This window comes from Megalops cyprinoides, chromosome 5 (assembly GCF_013368585.1).
Source record: "Megalops cyprinoides isolate fMegCyp1 chromosome 5, fMegCyp1.pri, whole genome shotgun sequence".
In the NCBI taxonomy this organism is placed as follows: Eukaryota; Metazoa; Chordata; class Actinopteri; order Elopiformes; family Megalopidae; genus Megalops; species Megalops cyprinoides.
Window position 1 is genome coordinate 1,751,669 of NC_050587.1, and position 24,421 is coordinate 1,776,089.

General features: G+C 44.3%; 1 protein-coding gene across 1 annotated transcript in view; it reads left to right on the plus strand.

Moving 5' to 3' along the window:
- Positions 1-24,421, plus strand: part of col27a1b (collagen, type XXVII, alpha 1b) — a 134,388-nt gene that overhangs the window by 22,601 nt on the left and 87,366 nt on the right. The window contains exons 5-7 of the mRNA XM_036528872.1: positions 12,385-12,438; positions 16,680-16,733; positions 17,487-17,540. Of these exons, the coding sequence (XP_036384765.1) occupies positions 12,385-12,438; positions 16,680-16,733; positions 17,487-17,540 (162 nt within the window). The remainder of the gene's footprint in view (positions 1-12,384; positions 12,439-16,679; positions 16,734-17,486; positions 17,541-24,421) is intronic.

Genomic DNA, 24,421 nt, shown 5'->3' on the forward strand with positions numbered 1-24,421 from the left:
AAGTGTAACAATCCACAGATCCATAGTGATTATAGCCATGCATGTGTCAGAAGCTGAGAGGGGACTGAGGGGTCTTCTCGTACGAAATGGAAGAAAAGTGTAACGTGCAGAGGTCTGGGTTGAGTTAATGTCATCTCAGTATAGCTCAGGGGGAAGGGTGACCTTTAGTAAGCCAAGAAGTGGAAATTTGGCCTGGATCACCTACCCACATAACAATTGCAAATCAAAAATATGATTTGTGTGTGTGTGTGTGTGTGTGTGCTTGCGTGCGTGTGTGGTTGGGGGGGGACTGGGCTCTCTGGGAGCCCCTGAGGGGTAGGCTGAGGGAAACCAATCTCTTTAACTGAAGAAAAGGGTCTTTGTAAGTCTAATCAAAGGTATTTAAAATCTGAAGTGAGCTCTCTAAATCCATATATAGGCAAGGACTGGAGAGCCTGGCAGTGTAGTTCTGCGTATGGTGGACTGTCACAGACAATCTGTCTGCCTGGGAGAGGTAGACGTGTTGAGCATAAGACAGAGTGTTTGGCTTGAAGCCTCTCTCCAGAGGCTGTAGGGAGTAGTGTCAAGTGGTGAGTGTGTTAATGCATCCTTGATACAGAGGCCACCTTTGTCCGAGGAACACAGCATACACGTGTAATGAAATGGATGGAAAAATCCATCAAGGGGCATTGAACCAATGTCAGACCACTGGCCAAAAACAGAGAAAATGTCAGTGAAAGCAGGGAAGGGCAATGAAAGTGGCTGAAAGCTGACATGATTTAGGGTCGGTGAAGACACATTTCAGACCTCTGCTGAGCTCACAGAAGCTCATATAATATGCATATATAATATGCATGTTACTAGAAAGACATAATCAGAAGTAGCAGCTTTTATGTTAATTATGTTGTCGGCATGTGTGGCAGGGTTCAGATGAAATGTGCCGTCAAGTACGCTATGGACACAGCATGGCAGCGGGGTGTTTTCACTGTGTTTTTCCAGCCCCGATTGGAGATCGTCTGTGTGGTCTGCAGTCAGACCACAAAACACAGCCTAGATTTCAATTTTTCATTCTTTAGAAGTAACATTAGATTTAGACTAAATCATACAATGTACAGTATAGGAAGCACATGACAGCATTTATAATATTGTTATTTATTTTGATCATCATATTAATTATGTAAGTTTAGTTCTATTCTTTTAGTTCATGAAATAGACTTAAAATGCCACTCAGCAAGCTGCAAGTTTGTTGTGCATGGCAGGGATGTTGTTCTTGAAGTTGATCCATTTCCATTCTCTTAAGTGTCAGATACCAGCACCTGCTAAGGGTATGTTCAAATCACCTGATAAACTTAAACTTACTAAATGTGAATGCAATTCAACTTATTGGGAAAACAAGCTTCATGAAAAAGGGCACCTCTAGTCAAATGACATTGCAGCTAAATTGAATCTGAGGCAATCTACCTGCAGACTACATGAAACCAACACTTTTCAGGTACCGGTAGCATTATGTGAGTACTGTAAACTAGGGGTGTGAAAACAATCGATTCATGATATATCACGATTTTTTTATAGCACAATACTAAATATCGATACTTCTTCCCAGAATCAAAACTTTCTGTGTCATATGTGTCATATGTGGCCGAGAATTCCACCAGGCCTGTAGCGGGCACTTCTAAACGCTTGGGCTGCTGAATACTGTGACTGTGAAAAATAGTGCCAGAAAAATCGCAATAATCAATACTATCGAATCGCAATACTTGTAGAATCGCAATATATCGGAATCGCAATACGAATCGAATCAGCACCAAAGTATCGTGATAATATCATATTGTGACAAAAGCATATCGTCCCAGCTCTACTGTAAACTGATGTAGGGAATGCTGTGGTCAGTTCTGGTTGGCTCATACAGCAGGCTGTAGTAACCAATTTTATTTTCAATAGCTGTTTATCACTCATGATATGTAGTATTTTGTAAATTGTTAGCAGTAATAAACTCCCCTGTCCAGAGGATTGCTTTATAAATAAATAAATATCACTATCAAAATAGAAATAATAATTATTGTAGTAAAACAAAACATTAATGTAGACCCAATTACACAGTTATGCAATAACAAACTGTGGCACAGTCATTAAACCATAAAAACATGAAGGTCTCCAGTCTTCAGTCTTATGGGTCTCAGGGTCTTTGTCAGCTGCTCAGCAGCTTTAAGAATATTTAAAACATTGCATTATCAAGTGACAGCCTATTTAATGCCCACTAATGAGTGACAGCCAATGCATCTGCAACCATTATCACAAAATTAAGTAACAGAAATCCGAAGATACTTGTCCGCAGTGATCTCATGCCAGCATAAGTAGATAAAAGTGTAGCGTAGTGGTTAAGGAGCAGAACTTGTAACCGAAAGGTTGCCGGTTTGGTTCCTGCTGGGGCACTGCTCCTGTACCCTTGGGCAAGGTACTTGACCCACAATTGCCTCAGTAAAATATCCAGCTAGGTAAATGGATAAAATTGTAAATAAAATTGTAACCAATGTAAGTCGCTCTGGATAAGAGCGTCTGCTAAATGCCAGCAATGTAATATAATAATGTAATAAAAGAAGCCTGGCTTGTTTGTGCTCCTGTTCTTTGGCACTCTAACCCCACATAGCCTCTGAAGGCAGCTTTATTAGGCACAGAGAGGTGCAGCGTAATGACAAAGGAGAGGATTCTGACACGTGTGAGATTTTCACACAGACCCGGCCAGCAAAACCTAAATCCCAGGATTCATTCAGGGGCCTACCGTGACCTTCAACCCCGTAAGCCACCGCACGTGGGTGTGAGATATAGTTTAGCAACCGTCGTCAACACACAGGGGACACAAGTCGTTTTCCAGCCTGTCCAACCCCACCCCTCCCCCACCCACCCCAGTCCGTCAGACCAGCGCATCTGGTGTGGTAAGGATGACAGCACTGGTGAATTCGGGGTGCCCCTTGGGCACAGGCACTCAAGGCCTCCTGGCAATGAGGTGTCAGGTCAGTCCAGAGTGCAGCGCCCTTGTCTCGGTACGTCCACACTCATCTGCCCCTGCCTGAAATCCAGCAGTGCCCGGCTGAAGAACTCACCCCAGGCTGAGCTCTGAAAAGGGTGGTGTCAGAGGCCTGGATCACAGGAGGGTCTGTCTGTGGGTCAGAGCCTTCACTTCCAATATTTACAGCAGGAAAAGCACTGCCCTTTGTGGAGGAGGCTCATATATACAAAATCACAGCTACGGCTCAGTCTGTTACCATAATGAAAAGGTTACGCATGTCAAAATAGGAATATCCAGTCAGCTTCTGGCTCCATAATATATGTATTTTTCTTGCATTTAGCTTATACAGTTAGCATATTGCATTGAGCAAAATACTTAGCTGGATGATGAGTCCTACAATGTATACATAAAACCAAACATGAACAACATGTGATATACAGTATGTGGTAAAAAAAAATGACAGAGCTACAGTGCCCTTCAAAAGTATGTTAACAGTAGAGTGGAATTTGATATTTTTGCTACTTCAGGCATTTGTATTTGAGATCAAAAATGACTATGAGACCAAAGTAGAGACCAGCTTTTAGCTTTTAATTCATGTACATACGTTTTTATCATTTTATAGAAAGAGCTATTTTAATGTTGAGTCCCCTTTTTTGAGATGTGCAAAAGCAAGTTAACAGATGAATTTCAAAACAACTCAAAGTGATAAGGTCTAATATTTGGTTGCATATCCCTTTGATGCAATGACTGCATCAAGTCTACAACCCATTGACATTACCAAACATGTGGTATCTTCTTTGGAAATGCTTTTCCAGGCCTTCATTGCAGCCCCTTTCATTTGATGTTTGAAGACAGAGAGCCCCCATAACAACCTCCTCTTCAGCAAGTAAAATGCATGCTCAACTGGATTTAGATCTGATGACTGTCTTGGCCAGTCTAAAACTTCCCACTTTTTGTCATTGATAAAAACTTTGGTTGCACGGGCAGTGTGTTTGGGGCCACTGTCTTGTTGTCGACCAATAAGATTGGAGGAATTGCTTTGTACAAAGCCAGACAAAATCCGTCCACTTCTGAATTCATCCTGCTGCTGCCATCATCTGTTATATCATCAATAAAGACAAGTGAGCCAGTTCCAGAAGCAGCCATACATGCCCAGGCCATGACATTACCTCCTCCATGTTTCACAGATGAGGTGGAATGATTTGGATCATGGGCAGTTCCTGTCTTTCTCCACACTTTTGGCTTTCCATCACTTTGGTGAAGGTTTATTTTGGTCTCATCTGTCCATAAAACTTTGCTCCAGAGCTCTTCTTGCTCTTCTCTGTATTTTTTGGCGAATTCTAATCTAGCAGAATTATAGAGGGCATACTGTAAGATGCAAAGTCTTCTGCGAACAGTGGATTGTGATACTTTCACACCTGCACTCTGTAGACTGGTGTTGATGTCACTGACCATTGTTTTAGGGTTTTTCTTCACAGCTCTTAGGATTTCTCCATCATCAGCTGCAGCTGTTTCCCATGGGTGACCTGATCTGTGTTTATTTTGAAGTCCACCAGTGGTTTCTTTTTTCAGAACTTTACAAACTGCTATACTTGATATAGCCATTTCCTTTGCTATGGTTCTTACTGACTTCTCTCTTCTTACAGATTAGCTGTTTTTCTGCCAGTCAGTTCTCTGGTTTTCATGCTGGTGTATGCCTTCTTGCTCCAAATGCAGTCTCCACAGATGAAAAGATCTGAAATCAAGGCTTTATTTTTGTTTGAAAAATCCATGCAAAAGGAAACACCTGAGCGAAGAGTAACACCTGTCAGTCATTCATTAATTTACTTTTGCACACCTGAAAATGGGGGCACTCAACACAAAAACAGCCATTTCTCTAAAATGGTAAAATGTACACTATATGGACAAAAGTATTTGGCCACACCTGTTTTTCAGGGTTTGGGCTAGGCCCATTATCTCCAGTGAAGGGCAATCTCAATGCTTCAGTATAACAAGACATTTTGGACAATGCTATGCTTCCAACTTTGTGGCAACAGTTTGGGAAGGCCCTTTTCTATTCCAACAAGACTGTGCCTCAGTGCACAAAGCAAGGACTATAAAGACATGGTTTGATGAGTTCGGTGTGGAAGAACTTGACTGGGCTGCACAGAGCCCTGATCTCAACCCCATCGAGCACCTTTGGGATGAACTGGAACGAAGATTGCGAGCCAGGCCTTCTCGTCCAACATCAGTGCCTGACCTCATAAATGCTCTACAGAATGAATGGGCACAAATTCCCACTGAAACTCTCCAAAACCTTGTGGAAAGCCTTCCAAGAAGAGTGGAAGCTGTTATAGCTGCAAAAAGGGAACCAACTCCATATTAAAGTGTATGTATTTAAATACAATGTCATTACAGTCCCTGTTGGTGTAATGGTCAGGCGTCCGAATACTTTTGTCCATATAGTGTATTTGCATATGAAGACCATTAAATAAAAGTTGATAGTTTCTACTTTTGTTTCAATGTAATCATTTCATTTCAAATCCAAAAATTACACATTCATACTACCATTAAAATACTTTTGGAGGGCACTGTATATCCCTCTGCCATGTAACATTTTAACATGTGTTGACATACATTTGTTTTTCATCAAGACCGGTACTGTAGCTCAGACAGGGTTCGCAGTGTTTGGTAATGGAACTGTTGCGGTCACTCGTTCATGTGGGCACTATGGCAGGCGCCTGAGTGGTCCACGGAGCTGTCTCCAGTGGAACATAGCTGTAATGTTCTGGAGGGCATAAATGTTGTGAACACTGCAGCCTCCAAGTCAGGCTCTTGCCATTCCTCTTGGAGTAAAGTGTTACAATGGCTAGCAGCCATAAAAGTTGGCATGACCATGATGTAATGGGGCATTTCTGTTTCATAGACTGCTGGACCCAGATGTGGTTTGCTAAGTTTGGCCAGGCTGTTCCCATCAGTGCTTTGCTGCACTCTTGTCAGGGGCCTGTTCTTACAGGACAAAACATTAAACAGGAAACATTACATTTGCATTATTGTCATTTAGCATTATTATCATTTAACTTATTCACAACATTTATCCAGAGCAATACATTTACTGAGGCAAGTGACGGTTAAGTACATTGCTCAAGGGTACAGCAGCAGTCCCCTGGCAGGGAATTGAATCTGCAACCTTTTGGTTAAGAGCCCTGCTGCTTACCACTATTCTGCATATATGATGGTGACCTTCCCTGGGCTGGGTGTCTGTCTCTGCCACAGGGCTCTAATTAGCAGGGTGGAGGAAGGCTTTGGGACAGGGATGGGACCCAATGCTTGTGAAAAGTATGAAAGTGCCATGCAGCTAGGCGCCAAGAGGGAAGGCACAGATACATATACACTAGATTGGACATGATTTCCTATTTGATGTGTGTTTCAAAGCCCTGTCTAATGTATTGGATAATGTAATATAATTATGTACATGTATTATTATATATAATGTAATATATTTATGTACATGTATTGCAATCCTGAATTACACTGTGACCTCTTTATTAGGTACGCTTCTCTAATACTGGGTAGAACCCCCCCCCCCCCCCCCCCCTCCCCCGAGTGTCCCGTTCCACCACATCACAAAGGTGCTCTATTGGATTGAGATCTGGTGACTGTGGAGGCTCATTGTCATGTTCCTGGAACCAGTTTGACATGACGTGTGCTTTGTGACATGGTGTGTTATCCTGCTGGAAGTAGCCATTAGAAGATGGGTAGACCGTGGTCACAAAGGGATGCACATGGTCAGCAGCAATACTCAGGTAGGCTGTGGCATTTAAACGATGCTCAATTGTTATTAAGGTGCCTAATGTGTGCCAAGAAAATGTTCCCCACTACTCAAACCACCCAGTCTAGCACCAACAATCATCCCATGGTCAAAGTCACTTAAATAAGATTTCCTACCCATTCTGATGTTTGGTCTGAACAACATCTGAACCTCTTGACTATGTCTTTGTGATTTTATGCATTGAGTTGCTGCCAGATGATTGGCTAATTAGATATTTGCATCAACGAGCAGGTGTACGGGTGTACCTAATAAAGTGGTCACTTGGTGTAGAACCTCTAATTAAATTGCAGTTTCTGTGATGGAGACCATTCTACAACAGCCATTCAGCTTACTTATCTTTGAGATTTGAATTAGAGATAACCGTTAACTTAAAGAAAACCTCTTTTAAAGGACATATTTTTTCCTTAAGTGTGTGGTATTTATGGGGCTAAATTTTTCACTTTGGAGTTAGTTAATATTATTATGGCAATATAACACATATTATGTAATGCAACACTGGGTGGATAGACAGGATGAATTCCTCTTGACTTGCATAACATTAACATAACTTACATAACATTGTCCTACATTAACTGTGTTAACATTATTAGCTGCTTTGCACACAAAACTGCTTACTTGTCACTGTCAGTTTATTTGAAAATCAGTGATTTTCTTAGTGTCATTAAATAAAATTAAAAACAGACCAGTATCCTAATGTCTCAAATGTAAATATCTAAATACAGTGTGGTTCCAAGTCTCAGAGTGCAGAGTAATAGAAAGCAGCTTATTTTCTGGAATGCACTTTCCCTTTCACTTTCCTCAAGAGTAAACCCTCATTCTCACTGCGGGACTTGATCACTGTAAAGTGAAGGCTTCTCAGTAAACCATTTTAAGGAACAGTGACTGGCCCAGCCCTCAGCTGCAAAGACATAGAGGATAGTTACATTCTAGGGCAGTCCTAATTAGCCTGCTCTGCCATTCAATGGCATCATCAGGTGTTTTTTCAAATGCTGGTGTAGAAGGAGGCGGGGCCATCAGAGATCTGAATATTCATTAATAATTCCTACTTTCAAAGCATTCAAAGTTCTTTGGGTCCTCTCCCACTGCCTGACAAGGTAAACAAGTTTGTCTGGATGCATATTCTCACCAGGTCTGAGAAGGAGCACTTTAAGTGTAATAATTTCTGGAGTGAAGTGTTCCTTGCTGTCTGTTTGATTAAAAAATGAGGTGGGTAGCAGAACAGTATGGGATACTATTCAATGAGTTTGCATGAAAAAGACACAAGTCTAGTGTGTCTGGGTGTCCAGCATGTCTAGGATTCCTGGTCTGCTAGCCTGTCCTCACTAGAAGTGATAGCTACTGTAGTCAGTTACTCTGGCAAGAGAGGTTTTGCAGTGAAATCTATTTCTAAATTTTGCCAGAGAAATTATAATCCTGTTTAGGATCCCATGTACCCTGTAATTTGGAGGGGCTGTGAAGTCTCACACATGCATAGCTCAAAACTTACTGCCTTAAGAGGAAGTAGTAATTTGGCATTGGTTTCTTCAAACAGTCTGTAAACATATAATCCCAACATGTGCATAAGTAATGATATTTCAGCTATCATCAATGGTAACCTCAGTTGAAAAGGTAGGTTTCCGTAGTGCAGCATAAATTAACTTACTTATAAACAAGCTATGTTACTTGTATCATGTGGAAACGAAGAACATGAGATAATTAGAAACTACCAGTAACTACACACTGCCACAACATGTCTGGCTTTGGAGCCTGTGTGGGCATCTGGAATAGGCGGTAACCATTCATGGCATGCTCTGCAGAGACTGTGGTTTTCCAGTTCCATATCCCAGCATCCTCAGTCTAAGCCCTATCATGGCCTGCAGTGAGCCCCACCCTGGCTGTGTCTGAGGTGTGCCCTGCCTTGCTCGGAGTGGGCAACTGTGGCCCCCGGTCGCTGCATGCACACCAGGCCTCCTCGATCATCAAGGTCACTTCATTCACTGACATCCTGCGTACCTGTAATAAAGGATGACTTCAAAGCCTTCCTGAAAGATGAAAATCATTGGGAGCCAGCAGGGAAGGGGGTGGGGGGGGGCAGGGGTGGACAGTGTTTTCCATCCCCTTGTCAGGGCATTCCATAAGGTTGGGGGGGTCATCTGCTGTGAATCGCTGACCTGAGACAGAGGCATGCCACAGCCTAACCCTGTGAAATCCCCTGACCCCACCATAAAATTGGACGCATGCCCCCCCCCTCCATGACGTTGGTGCCCTTTCACCTGAGGCTGGCCAGAAGGAGGTGCTGAGTGACTCAGGATTGGGGCTGGAGAGAGTGCGGTCAGTGGTTTACCAGGACTGACTGAGTGGATACAGGTATAGGAGTTTCCATTGTTTTCCATGGGTCATCTCCCTAGCTAGCAGTTAATGGTCACTAATGGCTGGAAGAATCACGTTGGTCTACAGCGACCACAGAAAGATTGATCACTTGACTCATCAAGACACACTCTGCAGTTGCTCCCCTAATTATCTGGGCAGACCAGAACTTTTTAAATGTTATTTATTGCCTGTCTTTGTAGCCATCAAAGACAATGCACTAAATGCAATTGAATAGGCTTACTGCTATGTCTTTACTTTTTTATCTTGGCTAACCATTGCCATGTGTTTAATATCCAACCAATGCTAATGGAGTGAAATGCACAGAATGGTTGGATAAAGAGAAGGAAATCTGTAGATGAGCTTCTGGTAAGTGTTCCCATGTGTTCACTATCAAGCAGATTGATGTCTGCAAGGCTCATTGGGCAGAGCTGCACCCACACTAGCCTTATTCAGACTGCCGTGGTTGATCACCGTACTCTTGTTGTAGTAGGAGGGTCTGAGTGTAAAGCCGTTTTCACATACGAACACCGGACAAGGTCCGGACAATCAGGTCCGCAACTCGGCCTTTCACACACGTAGCACACAACAGGAGATTGTCCATGACAGACGCGTTCACACCTACTGGAAATACTCCGGTTTGGTTTAGGTGAGGGGTGGCACCTGGGTAGAGCGTGCAGGAGGCAGGACATGACGCAAAAAGTACGCTGCAGAAATCGCAGTGGCTGTATTCAAAACTGCCTACTGCATACTGTGTACTGCGTACTGCACAAGTATATACTGTATACTGCATGCTATTTTTTAGTGTAGTACCCATTAATAATTACATTTGTAGTATGTTACATTGTCGCTTGAAATCATTGCGAGTTTAGGAACGTCCAGATTTCCTCGAGGTATTTTCCACTTGCATTCTCACGAGTGAAAAGTGTTGACGAGTTCACGAAAAGCATTCGCGAGTTGAAGTGTTTTTTTTCAATATCTTACCATTCGGTGGTACGGGCACATAATGTGGCACAGGGGAGGAGAAGGGAAACATAGCTATTGTACTTTTGGGTCGCCTATAAAAAAATCACACATAGCCTTCCAAATGGTGCTACTGGTAAGTTTTTGTTGTTCGCTATGTAATGTTAGGTCACCAGTTCACCTATCTCACTATATCTATCACTATTACTTAGCTACAGCTTAGCTAGCTACTAACCAGATAATAAACTACTAACCAATGTTATTAATCATCGTAAGAGACAAGTTTTGGCAGTATAACTATAGCTAACTATCTCTTTAACGATCATTGGACTCAAAATAGCATGTATTTGGACGTATCCGCAATGTCAACGAAACAGTGGAAAGAAATATACAGGCATGCAGAAAAGACTACGACGCAGATGTTTGTATTCTTCCGGTTTCGCGCCAGTCGCATGATAGAAACATCATCAACACACAGACTCACTCGTGGATTCTCCGGAACGTTACCTGCTCTATTCACACATGGGCTCACTCCGACATGAGACAGACTTTGTACTAGGGAGCTGGCAGAAAGAAGTCCGTCTCATGTCTGGTCCGACTGATTCAGACATTTGCGTTCTCACATACAGCTCCTCCGGGGAAGGGGCCAGATACGTTCTGGCTTTCAGTGCATGTCTGAAAGGGTTTATGTCTGTCATACAGCCATCCTCCCCCTCTCTTGAGTAAACAAGTGTTCAAAGCATTCCTTTTTAATGAGGTTTCAGAATCAACTCTTCAGTGACTGATACAAGGATCTTAATTTGAATTTGAAATAAGCAAATTTGTCAGAAAGGTCACTTGTATATAAAGGAAGAGTAGTGCAATGGATCACATGCTTTCAGTTGAACCTTTTCATTCCGTGTGCAATGTAAATACTCAGGCTGACAGCTCCAATAATTTTACCACGGGTCCTATTGAAATGAATAGGGTGATGTCCCAAAATCTCCTAGGACATATAGGCCGTTGCCTGCTACCCGTCTTGTCTCTGCCTGCAGGAGCCAGAGTACAAGGTCCTTTCCCAAAGTTTGATGTGTTACCCTCCTAGAAAGGAGAAATGGAAGTGGATCAGCTTCATCTGAAGCCTGAACATAAGTCTGAGAAGACCTGTTTTTTTCTGTAGTATCATTGACAGTGTTCCTATAAGACTTTGAAGCTCTGAGGGGGATACAGTCTTTTAAGCTGAATCCAGCACCTACAGCAAAGTGTGTTAGTATGGCAGGAACCTCACCAGGAGACCCCTTAGCCCTCGGTTGGGGGGGGGGGGGGTTGGGTAGCCACCGCGTGGGCCCCTCGCATGGCTGCTGGGAAAGTGTGAGGTTGGAGAATGCGAGAGGATGAAGAAAATCACATCCATATGCCATAACTCAGACAGAGAGCCAGTCTCTATATGGTACACACACACACAGGCGCAGCTGCCTGGAGCAGGCACGGTGTTGGAGCGACGTGGGAGTCGACGCTCTACAGATCCCCCCTCACAAGCCACAGAAACCACACTTCGCCTTGCACCGAGGGGGCAAGCATGCAAGCCCATCTGGTGGGCTTCCCGTCCCTGGTGTAGACTGCCTGTTCAGTGCAGTTCAATTGACTTTCCCAAGAAGAGGTGAAAAAAATGAAATTATGCCAATTAATCATGATAGTGTTAAGAAGCAGGTTCTGTGTAGTCTTTGTGATTTTGTGGCTATGTGCTGCTCAGTGACTGAATTTGGAGCATTATTGGTTGGAAAGAGATTCTCCCTATCCTCAAGACGGGATCTGTATGTTTTTTTTTTCTCTGTATACCCTTGGGATAGGGTGGCTGTAATGGAGATTCCAGTGTTCTGTCTTCTACTTATATATATATATTTTTATTTTTATTTTATTCATTTCGGTGCTGATCCTCAGCAGCATTAATTCATTTGAAACCCAAGGTTTTATCCTGGTTCTCTGTCAAGTTCTGTCATCTTCCCTCCTCTGATGAAGATCTATGGCCAATTGTGTGCTCTGAAGTGCCAAGACAACTACCTAACTAGAGAACAGAGGTGGAGTCCTGGGCGTTAAGATGTACCTGGCAAAGCCATTTCCTGTTCAAGCCTGGGCCACCCATGAAAGGCTGTGATAAACCCTTCATTAGGAGCTCTCTTGATTCTTGGTGCCATTTTTCTGAAGTGCTAAAGTTGATTTCTCTGAAAGGATACCTTTCTTTTAGCACTCTCCTCTGGACGTTACATTGTCTCTAACTGTGGCCTCGCTTGTGTTACAGGGTCCTCCTGGTCCACATGGAAATCCAGGCCGTCCAGGTCACCCTGGGCCCAAGGTGCGTACAGATATATTTCAATGTCGCCAAAACTCCATCAGGCAATGCTGAGCTCAGCTTGGTCCATTTGTATTGATACATTCATCTAAACACTAGTGGCAGCTCTCTTTTGAGGCTTGGTGTTAGTGTGCCTGTAGCGAAGGGCGAGAGCAGTCACCCCATCCGGCCGAGAACCCGGGTCTACAGGGTACCAACCATGCGACTTTGACCGCAACGCTAAAGGTCAAAGTCGCATGTTTGGTACCCCGTAGACCCGGGTTCGAGGCTGGGTGGGGTGACTGCTTTCGCCCTTCGTTACAAATGGTGTTCGAAGTGGGATGGCTTGCCGCGAGGCCATCGGAGGCGTGCCCGGTGTGTGAGCTGTATGAGGGACCCCCAGGTTCGGTTGACCCCAGTGTGTGAGGGACTCCAGAGATAGGTGAAGCACCGGTGAGTGGGGCTCCCTGGGATGGGAGAAGTACGGCAGGGGAATGCGTGAGGGATGCCATGGTGCGTGAAGCGCACAGGTGGGCTTCCCGAAGGGGAGGACAGTGTGACGGAGTGCCGTCACTATGGTTGAGTATGCGCTCTGACTGCCATACCAATGAGCCTGGCTCTTTGGCGTCACGGTCAAAGTCACATGTTTGGTACCCCGTAGACCCGGGTTTGAGGCTGGGTGGGGTGACTGCTCTCGTCCTTCGCTACGGTGCCGTTATGGATAAGCACTGTGTACTTTCCTAAATATTGGGCAGGAATGATGGGGAGCAATAAGGAGCTCATGTGAATGGTGTGATTTAGGCACATTTGAAGACACCCCCCCCCCCCTACCCCGGGGCTCTCGTGAGAAATATAATCTGGAAACGAGGAGATAAAACAGATTTTAATAAAAATAGTATAGTCTTGTTTTTACTATCCACTATCCCAGTTTTATGCACAATGCAGATTGTCATACCATCATCCTGATTTAGACCAGCGTTACTGGCATGGTACAGGATTGTTTTCCAGTCTTCATTGAATCCAGGTCCTCCTTCATTGAATCCGGACTTGGGGGGTTGCCGTTTCGATTTAAGATCAAACCAAGATCAGGTCCTATACTGTAAGAACTTCCAAAGACATGGTGCATGACACCCACACGTACAGATAGCTCCTACGCAATGAAAACCAGGCCTCGTCTCCATCCTGCCCTGGTCAGCTGATCCCAGGGCTTTGCACAGACGCATTGTATTACTTATCCTGGTTCAACGTTGTGTTTTGAATGTGTGACCACATCTAAATAAATGAGCAATAAACTATTCGCCTCATCTGATCTCATCCTCTCTCTCAATTCATTTTCCTGCTGCATGTGCACATTCATTGTGAGCTGATGAGAGCAGTGTCATCCTCTCTCTTGGCTGGCTGTATCAGGGATAAGATAGGAATTCCTTTAATAACCTATGGGCCTTTCACAGTAGACTTGGTTAACACAGGCGGGCCTTCACCACATTCATGTGAGGGAAACTTGCATTCACACATGGATTTAAAGCCGCAGTGCCCCATCTGTATCTGTCCCAGCACCTTTCATCTCAGGGGTGCCGCTCTCCCCGATATGTTCATCTTTCTGAACTGCTGACAGATCGATTCTAATCCTGTCAAAGTGTATTACACAGCAGAGAGGTAATCTGTTTTAGTCTCCACTGCTGTGCTGTTTAATCCTGCTGTGCACAGGGCTGAGTTTCAGGTATGGCCTGATTTCTTTTGTCTCTGCAATACAAGCAGCACAGGGTCTCTTTCATGTATTGCTTCGCACAGACGAATGAGGCGGCAGGATTCCAGCTGTCTCTGTAGCCAGGGGAGGCACCTGTTTTTGAACTTTCCTTTTCGTGTCTACCACAGAAATCACATACAACATCACTGCCTGTGACAGAAGTGTGTAATAAAACACAGTCAAGACATAAATGTGATTTATCACCATTCACAGGAAAGTTATTCTAAAGAAGTGAAAATGCTTTCTGTGTGTATACATATATATGTGTGTATGTGTGAGAGAGAGAAAGATGTGCAAACAGTCTCTTCATTTGACCTGTGGTTATGGTTACGTGACCTGTGGTTGTGCATGTATAATATGGGTTAGTAACGCCTTATTATGTGTTTAAATTTTTCTTAAAAAGAAAAGAAAGTGTCAGTCATCTCAGCTGCTTGTAATCATAGCCTGCCCCCTGTACTCATTGGACAGTGTAACTGTTTGTTCCCGGGTCAGTGCAGAACTTAATTCCTGTTGCCTTCCTGTTGTTGCCGTGTCCCACCCGGGCACAGCTGAAATTGGTCACGGTACCTTAATGGGCCGTTTCAGCGGCCTCTCTGTGCCAGCGCAGGTCCCTGGGTGAATGCGATGGCAGAGCGTGGTGTGGGCCCACCCAAATGTAAAGGCTTCCCTGTGAAACGGTTCCTTCACACATCACATACATCAACATCAGATAGGAAATCCCAGCAAAGAGAGGCCTTGTGTTTATAACTCAGCACCAGCGCAGCCTGACTCTATGCCAGAGCCAGATTTTTGTGGGCTCCATTAAGACTCCAGCTGTAAAAATAGAATTGTATCTGCCCATCCCCCCACCCCTCTACCTCTAGAGCAGAGGAATAATATTCCACAAATTTCTCATCTTGTTTAAATGTCCCTGGATCTCTTAAGGCTCAGCAAGCACCCTGTAACATATAAACCACAGGCTATGTCTCTGCTGACTGTGTCAGAAACCCTGTAAGTGTTGATGCATTAGACTCTGTGATGCGTTATACTTTTAAGGAGCATTTTAGAGACAACAGACTTAACACTTTTTGTCAACAATTTGAAATATGTTCTGTTAATGCCCAATGACTCAGCTGTAAGGTTATTTATGAGAGAGAGAGCGTGAGAGAAAAACAGAGAGAGAGGGAGAAGCACAAACAGACTGCATGGTCTTCTAGTTCATTTCTAATGAAATGAAGAATGTGGGTCTTTTCTTAACCAGAACTTTTTGTCAGATTACTCCCGTTCCATTCCGTTGTTACTTATGTGGATCTGCGCTGTGTTTCCATGCAGATGCAGTGTGTTTGTGTGCCTGTAGTATGTGTGAACTTGGGTGTACTTTTCTCTCTGATGTAACAATGGTGTCTATGGATTTACGCAAATCAGTTCAACATCTCCTAAAGTGTATTGTTTCATTTTTCCTGTGGCAACATAAATCAAGATCTTGGCACTGAATATGGTTTGGATCTAGAGTAAGCTTTGCTGCTCCCCCAAATAATAGTAACGTACACAGCTTGGAAATAAGTTAACATTTACTAGAGCATGGTGCTCTGTGTTGCCAATGGAAAAGTCACCTAATCTATTTATGGGAATGCACTTTTTCATCTATCCATTTAATGTAGTTTTATTCATTTTCCTTTCAAGTGTTAATTTGCTTTGATTTCCCTGTGACCATGGCTTTTAACACTCTCGTTTGAGGTGAACAGCTATTGAAAAGGTCAACGCAGGTGTGTGAGAACCTTTCCAGGGCATTTGATGTTCGAACCCCACTTCGAATATGCTGCTTTCATGAGTCCTGAAAGAGAGAAGGCTGTAAACCCACAGGGGTGCTCACAGAAATTCACAGAGCAAGTTTCATTTCCTACATGCGGCTTTGATGCTCCAAATGTGTGATTGTTTACTCCAACAATGAGGCAGTATTTTACCAGCAGGTAGTGTACGCGCCTGACATGCTTAGCATTCGGCTACGGAGGCTTTTCCTTTGCGAAAAAGTCTTTTTTTATTTATGATTGGAAATAAAGTGTATAATATTCAATTCTGCAGGTGTGCATTTGAAGCTTTTGTGCAATGTACATTTAAAGTTTAATACGATAGGTCTTACTGTGTAAGTGAAATAGACCTGTGGCCGACAGAGGGCTTTCCAGAAGTGTTGGGACAGACAAGGGCAGCGTTGCACAGCCCGAAAAGGGAAAAGAATGTGCCAGGTGTCTCCAGATGTCATTTTGGAGTACAGTAAACTGGCTCTTGGAGGATATGTGGGACAGACCTTTTTCATTGTGTAAACAACGCAGTGGCCTGATTTCTTAGCTGTCCTCACTGCCTCAGTTATGAGGACAACACTGTAAACACAATGTATGTAGATTAATGAAATGAAGATCTGCAGTGAAAATGTCACAGTTGTGTAAATGATGTACAATGTTGGTCAGCACTGGGGGGGAGGGGGCATCCTGTCTTCCTGGGAATATTAATGAATCTCGACTAATCTTTGTGTTTATTTCAGGGAAGAAAAGGAGACCCTGGGCTTTCGCCAGGAAGAGCACCAAATGGAGAGAAAGTGAGTACTCGTTTCTCCGCTGCCTCTCATGTTTCCGACTCTGTAACTGCTTTCATAAGTAAACTGGAAGAACTCAGACATATGACTCACTGTGCAGTCAACCAGTCAAAGCCCACAGTTCCACAGCCAATCAGACACTCTGAGTCATTTAAATTGACCCCAATATGTAAGTCAGCACCATAAGTTAGATAACATTCAATCTTTCTCATCTCTGCAGTCTCATTTAATAGTCTGGTAAGAGCAATTCCTTTATTAAATAACCAAGCAACACACAAAGGAATCTAAAAAATGAATCTACTTCTGCTGAAGGCATTAAGAAAACATCAAAGTATACTTACATTGACAACAATCTGTAATGACAGCATTTGTTCACCTGCTCATTGTCTTTTATCTTTGGTAAAAAGACCTAAAGAAGTGATATACAACACACCTCACTTTGAATATGTCCCAAGTTCCTGACGAAAGGAAGTATAGTAGCATGTTTCTTTGCAGATTGAAAGAGCAGTTTGTAATTAATGACAGCTGTATGTAACAAAACATTACTATGGAAACCAGTTCAGAAAATGCTCTAATCACATGCAAAGCTGCCTTTGTGAAGGGGGGGTTGTAAAAACATTCTTCCAAATGTAGAGTTTAAAGACAGTTTCCTGTAAAAAAAGATGGATGTGTGCAGAGGAAGTGACAGTTTCTACTTTTAGCTCTCTAACAAGTATGTCCATTTGTGTTCCTGAGTATTTGTTGTTGTCATTCCAGGGAGACCCCGGGATTATGGGCCCTCCTGGATTAGCTGGACAACCTGGCCGAAAGGTAAGAAAGACATTACACCTCTCTTGGTCTCGCTCCACTGGCTCCCTGTAGCTGCCCGCATCATGTTCAAGACCTTGATGCTTGCGGACAGGGCAACCAACAATATTGCACCTACCTGAACTCACTGCTGCAACCTTGTGTTCCCTCCTGACCGCTACACTCTGCTACTGAACGGCGTCTGGTGGTCTCGTCGCATTTGCAGCATATAACCACTATCCGTTGTCCCCTGATGGTGGAATGAACCTCCACACTTCACCCGTTCTGTTGAGTCCCTCTCTGTCTTCAAAAAACACCTGAAGATACAGCTCTCACCTGAGCACCTGACACACTACCCCCTAAACTTCTCATGTCTCAAACTGTCTCCTTAAACTATTAAAAAGGTTATCTAATGGTTTAACGCACTCGTTTGCTTTACCTGCTAGTTTGTACCTTGCCTGACAAATCATTGAAACCTGGTTATGCAGTGCTTCTAATATGATTGACTCCATATGGTTTTTCGCTTGTGTACCTCAATTGTAAGTCACTTTGGATAAAAGTGTTTGCCAAATGAATAAATGTAAATGTAAAGTCATTATCGTTCATGATTAAAATGCCGGTCACTCCCCAGTAAAGCCAGATACAAAGGCCCACAAAACCTATGTGACCTCAGCACACTCCAGTGGCCAGCCCACCTCCTGCACGTCCCGGCTTGGAACATGGAGCATGTTAATAAAGTATATATTTTTACATGGCAGTCAGAGGTCAAATACACGCTATTTGAAGGATTTTTCCCACTCTTCCCTCAGCAAACTCCCCTTAGATGAGAAGTTTTTCGGGATAACCCAGAGCATCTTTTACTCGTTCCTCCTCCTTGTGTTTGGAGAGGAGCCTAACAAGGTCCAGACTCACCTCCGCCCCAGCCTGGTGTGTTTAGACACTCCGGCCAGAGAAATAGTTGGTTTGTGTTCCGCTCAGGAGATAATGACATCACTCTAAATACGTGTTCCGAAAAATGTGCGGAGGAGTGGCTTCCTTTAAGTAGCGGGGGTAGGGCCAGTATGAATCCCTCACTTTTCAGCTGTTACATAAGCAGAGACTATTTCCCACTGGGCATGTTCATCTTAGAATACACAACTGCTGTCTATGTTTCTCCCTGAAGAGAGGCCCCGCTTGATTGCTGGCCTCATTATCGATCCATTTCGTACACCTGTCACCCTGCCAGTGTTGTTGATTTTCATTAACATAGTTCCACTGGAGCAGCACCCAGGCCAAACTCTGTTACACACCAGTTCTCATATGTCTCTGTGAACTGGGTCAGAGTCATATTTTCTGAGCGGTAGTGAAGTCCAGTCACTGATGTCAGCCCGAACAGGAAATGCGCAGTCCTTCCAGCGATTGAGAAAGGTTCAGCTGGGCTCGTTCATCACTCTGAGATCAGATCTGGACCCAGGACGGTAATCCATTCAGCCCAGCGCCAGATCCCTGAAGGGGGCTTCCTGTCGGACTCTTTGTGTGAATAAAGAGAATCTGCCATAACTTGGGACAAAGACAGAGCCTCTTCCCTGTAGTGTTTTAGCCTTGAAAAAAGGAATTCTTAAAAACAGGACAGAATTCTGATTTTTAATGGATATTTTGGCTTTTCTCTTAAAAATTACTCATGCACACAACTGAACGCCATTGTGTGCAGCATAAGCAAGCATAATGCATATATGAAAGCATGTGTTTGGATAATATTGTATTGCACAGATCTTCCTTTGCTTGGTTTCACAGTCACTCTGCAGAATTACTCCTAAAACACTGTAAAATACTAAGCCAGAATTACCTGGCAGGCTCACTCTGCCCACATGGTTTTTATTAAGGGTCTGCGGTGCTGAAAAAAAGAGGCAGATTAAAAAGTGGTGGAAAAATACTCAGAGCAACTATTTCTGCTAAATTATTGCTGGCACCGGACCACTGAGTTATTCCATACATGTTCTGATGCCAGAAATGAGAACGAAAAGGTGAATTGTAGGTGTAAATCTCTTTGGTGCAAGGAATGTTTGGCTCCTGCACCAGCTGGGTCCATCATCCTTTTTGGTAATTAAGGTTGGCCCCAATGAATGCTTGTGCATAGCCATACACACACACAGGCACATATAAACAGTCACACACACACGTGCACACACACACACACACCCCTGCATTCTGTAACACACAGAAGTGTGAAAACAGCAGATGGCCACCCTGCCAAGCTGTGGTGAAAATGTAATGGGACTAACCTCCTGTCCAGTGCTGCCCATCAGATTCAAAGTTGTGCTTCTCCATTCACTCACAGACAGCCTGAACCACACAGCTGAGTTGTTTTGACAAAGAGAAAGAACTTTCCCCAGCACTTCAGGGTAGGGGCAATGGGGAGCCAAGCTGCTATGTTTTTTGGAAGACAAAGCAGAAATGGATGCTTTGATGGCTTAAGTGCATTTTCCCTTAACACGAATTTGGTAAAAGGAGCAGTCCCTTTCTCCAGGTGAGGTTAATGGAGGTTTTACCAGATTGAGCACCTCTGATCCTGGAGGCTGATGTCAGTGCTGCAGGCTGCTACTTGATGCAAAGAGAAATGAGTGGAGGTCGGCAGTTCTCTGTGGACCCCCCGTGGTCTAGGGCACATTGTTGTTCAATGGCATCAGTCGATGCACCACGCTTGGCCAGGCTGCTGTTTTGTGAGGGAGGAAAGTCTAAACAATAGTGGCTTGGCAGTGGGCTGCTGGTGCGACTTACAGCTCACTCTCAGTCAGGGCGCGGTGCCCCGGTAAGCGGGAATGAGTTTATGCTGGTGCTGGAGCGCAACACAACCTGCACAACCTGGGTAACCTGCATAACCTGCAATCTGTGTGGAGGCTCGCTGTGGTTGCTCACCGTGAAGTCTAACGGGTGAACAGAAATTGATTTTTTCCTTCCTCAAAGGGGAGCCCTCTGCCATACACACCACTCTTTTCTCAGCAGCCCGTTGGGTTAAATAACAGGACATCGATCCCGTGCCTCCGCAGCCCACAGGAACTCGTGCCTATTGCCAGACAGGCCTGGCCAAGGGCCCCGAAGAAACTGCAACCGGAGCGCAGGGGGGAAAATGTGTAAATGATGTAGCAAAACAAGATCACCCTCTAGTCATCAGCTGCAGTTCGGAAAATAAGAGGGAGCCCAGGGGGAAGTGTGGGAAAGCTGGAACTGCCTCTGGCTTTTATTGTGGAGAACATGAGCAGCTCTGGGACCAGCTGCCATCCTCTGCCAAACACACCGGTGGTTTGCTTCTTCATGGACCCCCTGTCTGCACCGTGCCGCAATTTGGTTCAGCCCAGCCCGGCGCACTGTGCCTTTAAAAGGAAAAAGAAGAAAAGGGAGATAGGGCAATATTTTCCATTTCTAATGTCTCACGCTGGCTTGGTAGTTGTTGCCATGTTTGAGTTGGACCCCGCTGCCATTTCCCTTGCGCATTCTGAGGGTCATCATTTTTAAGGAGTGGTTGTAAAATAAAACTGCTTTCCTCCTGTCATCCAGCAAAAGCTTTTTTCCTCTTCACTCCTCAGGTATGTTTACGACCTCCTCTTTGTTCAGTATTTTGTTAGTACCTCAGTCCCTGTGTTCCATTGTGGTGAAATATTTTTTCCCATTACATATAAACACAATAACAAGTCTCAATAGTGAGTCTCTGGGCACTGTGTCGCAATCGTTGCTGTGGTCATCTCATACATAACTGAACACTGGATTTGCCTGTGGTGACCACTGCAGCACAATAGATCAATGGACAGCAGACCACTGCGGCGGCATTGTTTCCATCAGACATACATTACTGAGAATATCAAGGGGTCTGATAGAAATCAGGCCTGGCTTTTGAGAGCTGGAGCAGATCTTTTACTATCAGCCCACTGAGGAGAAGCAGGGCTCAGTGTTATGAAAGATCAGCCTCTCGTGCCACACAGAAACACTCAAGGCATGATGCAAGCAGGCCGTGTTGGCCAGCGACTGGGAGACAGCCTAGCCTCACACAGCCAGGCAAAAACAAATGCACTTTCACTGATATGACCTCTTAAGAACAGCTCCAACTTAGGTCTGGACTGCCCATTATATGTTTTCATGCCTGAGTGGATTTAGCGAATTGAAAGAACCTCCTGGTGCATTGTTTTTGCTTGAATTTTTGTTATCATTTATACGATATCTGCTTTAAGAGGAGATTTTCTAAAAATAAAGACAACAAGTGTAATAATAGAAAGGAAGCTATTGGTTAGATTATATTACTGCTGGACATCATCTCATTGGAAAGTATTGGCTATAACTAAAGGCATAAGGTGAAAATATGGCAGAGACTATTTTTAGAAGCATTCCAGCTTCCATCTGAAGAATAGAATTGATTGATTTGTTCCAGTCCTGGGGGAGACAGACATCCTGAACTTTTGAGCCTCGATTTGGTATTTTCTCAAGAAAAATGTTGACTCTCCTGTAACTGGCGCAAAATCTGAATTTGTGAGTTCTCCCTAATCTCTCTCACAGTGCATGTACTGAATGAGGCACGACGCTCAGGAGCTGGAATGCAGAGCCAGCCGCTCATTTTCCATGGAACAGTCTAATGGAAAGAGCAGTCCCTCGAAAGACTGGACAGAAATGTGTGATTTTACAGCCTCTGACAAGCTGAGCATGTTCTTCATTTTAGAAAACGTGTTCTGCCAAACTAGGTCTGCTGGAAAAAAAGATCCCAACTGGGATAGCTTTTCAATGCAGGCTGAGTTAGAGGTAGCAGAGAGTCAGGTCAAATCGCATCCCACCCTCTTTTGGCTAGACACCTTCAAGGACCATGAAACGTATTTTATCATGAGAGGACCATACATGCGTCCGGTGCGGCTTCACAGGAAGAGTCTTAACACCCGCGATTTGGGCTGCATAAACACCCACAGTAACAGAGTCTGCAGCACTGACTGACCTCTGCCAGCTGATGCAGGGACGGTGACCCACGATTTCTCCACATGTCACTTCCCTGGGGCTTTGAAAGCCGCATGCTATGTCCGAGAACTGCCAAGGGGGTCTAGAGGAAGTGTCAGTGGACCGTGACCCCCCCCCCCCCCCCCCCCCCCCAGTCAGATGCCTTTCTCAGCGCCGTCATTGTCAACACCCCATCTGGTAGCAGCAGACCGAGGTGATAGGCTGAGGTCCTGCTCTCTGTGCACCCCTCAGGAGGCAAACAAAGGCCCTTTGTCCGGCCCCTCACTCAGGCCATACAGTGCACGCTGTTCCCCTGGCAAACACCTAGCCAAGGTATCCTGTTCCAGCCTCAAACTTGTTGAGGGAATGTGAACAATACGAAAAAAAATCATGATAATTTTCTATAATGTCACTCAACTATTAGTACTTTTAACATGTTTTCTTCTCACAGGTAAACATATACATAAAATCAGAGATCAGACCCTCGTAAATACGGTATAGGTGCATTTTGCTTCTTGTAGCCCTTCACAAACATGTGGCTCCGTGAGGTTGTCTCCAACCCCATTTGGTCTTCTATGCAGACACCACGATAGCAACTACCTATACAGTGTATTTCCTCCACAAATTACCTAATGAGTAATTCAAGTAGAAATGTTTGCGAAAACAATGCTTTTTTTGTTGTTATGGAGAAATGTGCTCCTCTCCATCCCAGAATAGCACAATGAGAAAGTTGCTTGCAGAGTTATGGAGAGCAAGTTATTGAAGAGGATTCTTGTGGTTTCATCTGATTGAACACATATGGTCATTACCCGAGTGCCATTCTAAGTGATACATGCATAATGTTAGTTATTGCTCTTATTAGCATACTAATGATGGCAGTCTAAATGATATATGCAAATGCTAACCATTGCAGTTATTAACATAATTATAATGATAATTATAATCAGAGACTGTTTTTACTTGGTGGATATAATGTGGCATCATTGTCTCTTGGAAAATTGACTGACGTATTGGAAAGGATCATGTAAACCATGTTTCATTGCTGAGGCCTGACGGCAATGTGTAAACTTGTTCACGCTGCACTGCCCCACTTTCCAAAACCCCAGTCTGATATTGGGGAGACTGCAGAGGCGTTGGGGGTCTTCAGTGTTTCTCAGTGTGGTTTCACATCATAAAACCTCAGAATGGATGGAAAGATTGAGGCAACCTTAAAGGAGAGAAAAACAATGCGGGGAAGAATGTATGCTTGCCCTGGGGTCTGAATCAGAGACGAGCAAATTGCATCCAGAGCGAGAGGGAGGGGGTCTGAGGCTCCTGGAACACAGCTCGCATGTGGAGTCACTCCTGCTCTCTGTCACACACACACGTACAGACGGACACATACACACAGGCTTGTACATCTTCACCCACACATGCTTATACATGCTCACACACATGCTTATACACACACACACACACACACACACACACACACACACACACACACACACACACACACACTCGCTTACACACGTTCACATACTCACACACAACACACATGCTTCTGCATCTTCACTCACACACACACACACACACACACACACACACAGATATACACCACACACACAGCAAGGGATCTGCAGAGTTTTGCACTCACCAGTCTGTAGACAAAGCCCCTGGTGTTGATCAGTTATTAGGACCACTCAACACCGTACCATGCCAAGAACCGGGGTTGTGCGTGCCGTGTTCCTGCTCTCTCCATCAGGCCTCAGTCTCTGGCAGCCACTCGCTGGGGCTGTTCTTTTTTCCTTTGCATCCTCGCTCTCTATATTAGCTTGGCTTAGCTGTCCAGACACACCTGTTTTCCATGGTCCTGTGTTGGCCCATGTTTTTGCTCTTTTGCTCCAGGAATCCAAATAGTGAGAATTTTATGTAACACATTTCCACAACTTAAGGAGACATTGTTCCTGGCCCCT